Genomic DNA, 1,286 nt, shown 5'->3' with positions numbered 1-1,286 from the left:
TCTGGAGCCCACAGGCAATGGCTGCTGCTCCTCACAGCAAACTCAGCCAGCACAAACCAGAGCTCAAGTCATGGAGGTCAATGACAGTGCTGCCGAGATGGGGAGAGGTAATGTGTGTGTTTGAGGGAGGTTATGAGAAATGTTTGCTCAGAGAAGTCTGTCCTAACTTCTCAATGTCTTTTCTTCATCAGACAGTCACCCTGTGCCCACGGGAGCAAATGTCCAACAGCAGCTCCCTCAACGAGTTCCTTCTCCTGGCATTTGCAGACACCCAGGAGCTGCAGCTCTTGCACTTCTCGCTCTTCCTGGGCATCTACCTGACTGCCCTCCTGGGCAATGGCCTCATCATCACAGCTGTAGCCTGCGACCACCGCCTCCACACCCCCATGTACTTCTTCCTCCTCAACCTTTCCCTCCTCGACCTTGGCACCATCTCCACCACTGTCCCCAAATCCATGGCCAATTCCCTGAAGGACACAAGGGCCATTTCCTACTCAGGATGTGCTGCCCAGATGTTCCTGGTTGTCCTCTTGTTAGGAGGAGAGTGTTCTGTTCTCGCAGTCATGGCCTATGACCGCTATGTTGCCATCTGCAAACCTCTGCACTATGGGACCCTCATGAGCAACAGAGCTTGTGTCAAAATGGCAGCAGCTGCCTGGTCCAGTGCTTTTCTCAATGCTCTCTTGCACACTGGGAACACATTTTCAATACCACTCTGCCAAGGCAACACAGTGGACCAGTTCTTCTGTGAAATCCCCCAGATCCTCAAGCTCTCCTGCTCAGACTCCTATCTCAGGGAAGTTGGGCTTCTTGTGGTTACTCTTTGTTTAGTTTTTCTGTGTTTCATTTTCATTGTGCTGTCCTACGTGCAGATCTTCACTGTTGTGCTGAGGATGCCCTCTGAGCAGGGCCGGCACAAAGCCTTTTCCACGTGCCTCCCTCACCTGGCCGTGGTCTCCCTGTTTGTCAGCACTGGCATGTTTGCCTACCTGAAACCTCCCTCCATCTCCTCCCCAGTTCTGGATCTGCTGGTGGCTGTTCTGTATGCGGTAGTGCCTCCAACAGTGAACCCCCTCATCTACAGCATGAGGAACAAGGAGCTCAAAGATGCCCTGAGGAAAGTGATTTCATGGACATTTTTCAGCACTGGTAACATTGCTCTCCACAAATGACTCCCCCTGTGTCCTCTACCAGGACTGAGCTTTGTTTGTTCACTTTATTTGTATTATTACTACTATTTCTGTTGTTATTATTATTTGTCACCCTGTTGGTACACAAATGGTTGG

At 50.9% G+C, this 1,286-nt stretch overlaps 1 protein-coding gene across 1 annotated transcript; it reads left to right on the top strand.

Moving 5' to 3' along the window:
* Positions 1–197: 197 nt before the first annotated feature.
* LOC112969383 (olfactory receptor 14A16-like) lies at positions 198–1,172 on the top strand. Its single transcript, XM_026072647.1, has one exon. It carries the CDS (start codon positions 219–221, stop codon positions 1,170–1,172), a length of 954 nt encoding a protein of 317 aa, XP_025928432.1. The 5' UTR covers positions 198–218.
* Positions 1,173–1,286: the final 114 nt, after the last annotated feature.

The sequence above is a fragment of the Apteryx rowi genome, unplaced genomic scaffold, assembly GCF_003343035.1.
Source record: "Apteryx rowi isolate R43461 unplaced genomic scaffold, aptRow1 scaffold_3450, whole genome shotgun sequence".
NCBI classification, from domain to species: domain Eukaryota; kingdom Metazoa; phylum Chordata; class Aves; order Apterygiformes; family Apterygidae; genus Apteryx; species Apteryx rowi.
This window is presented reverse-complemented; position numbering and strand designations above follow the sequence as displayed.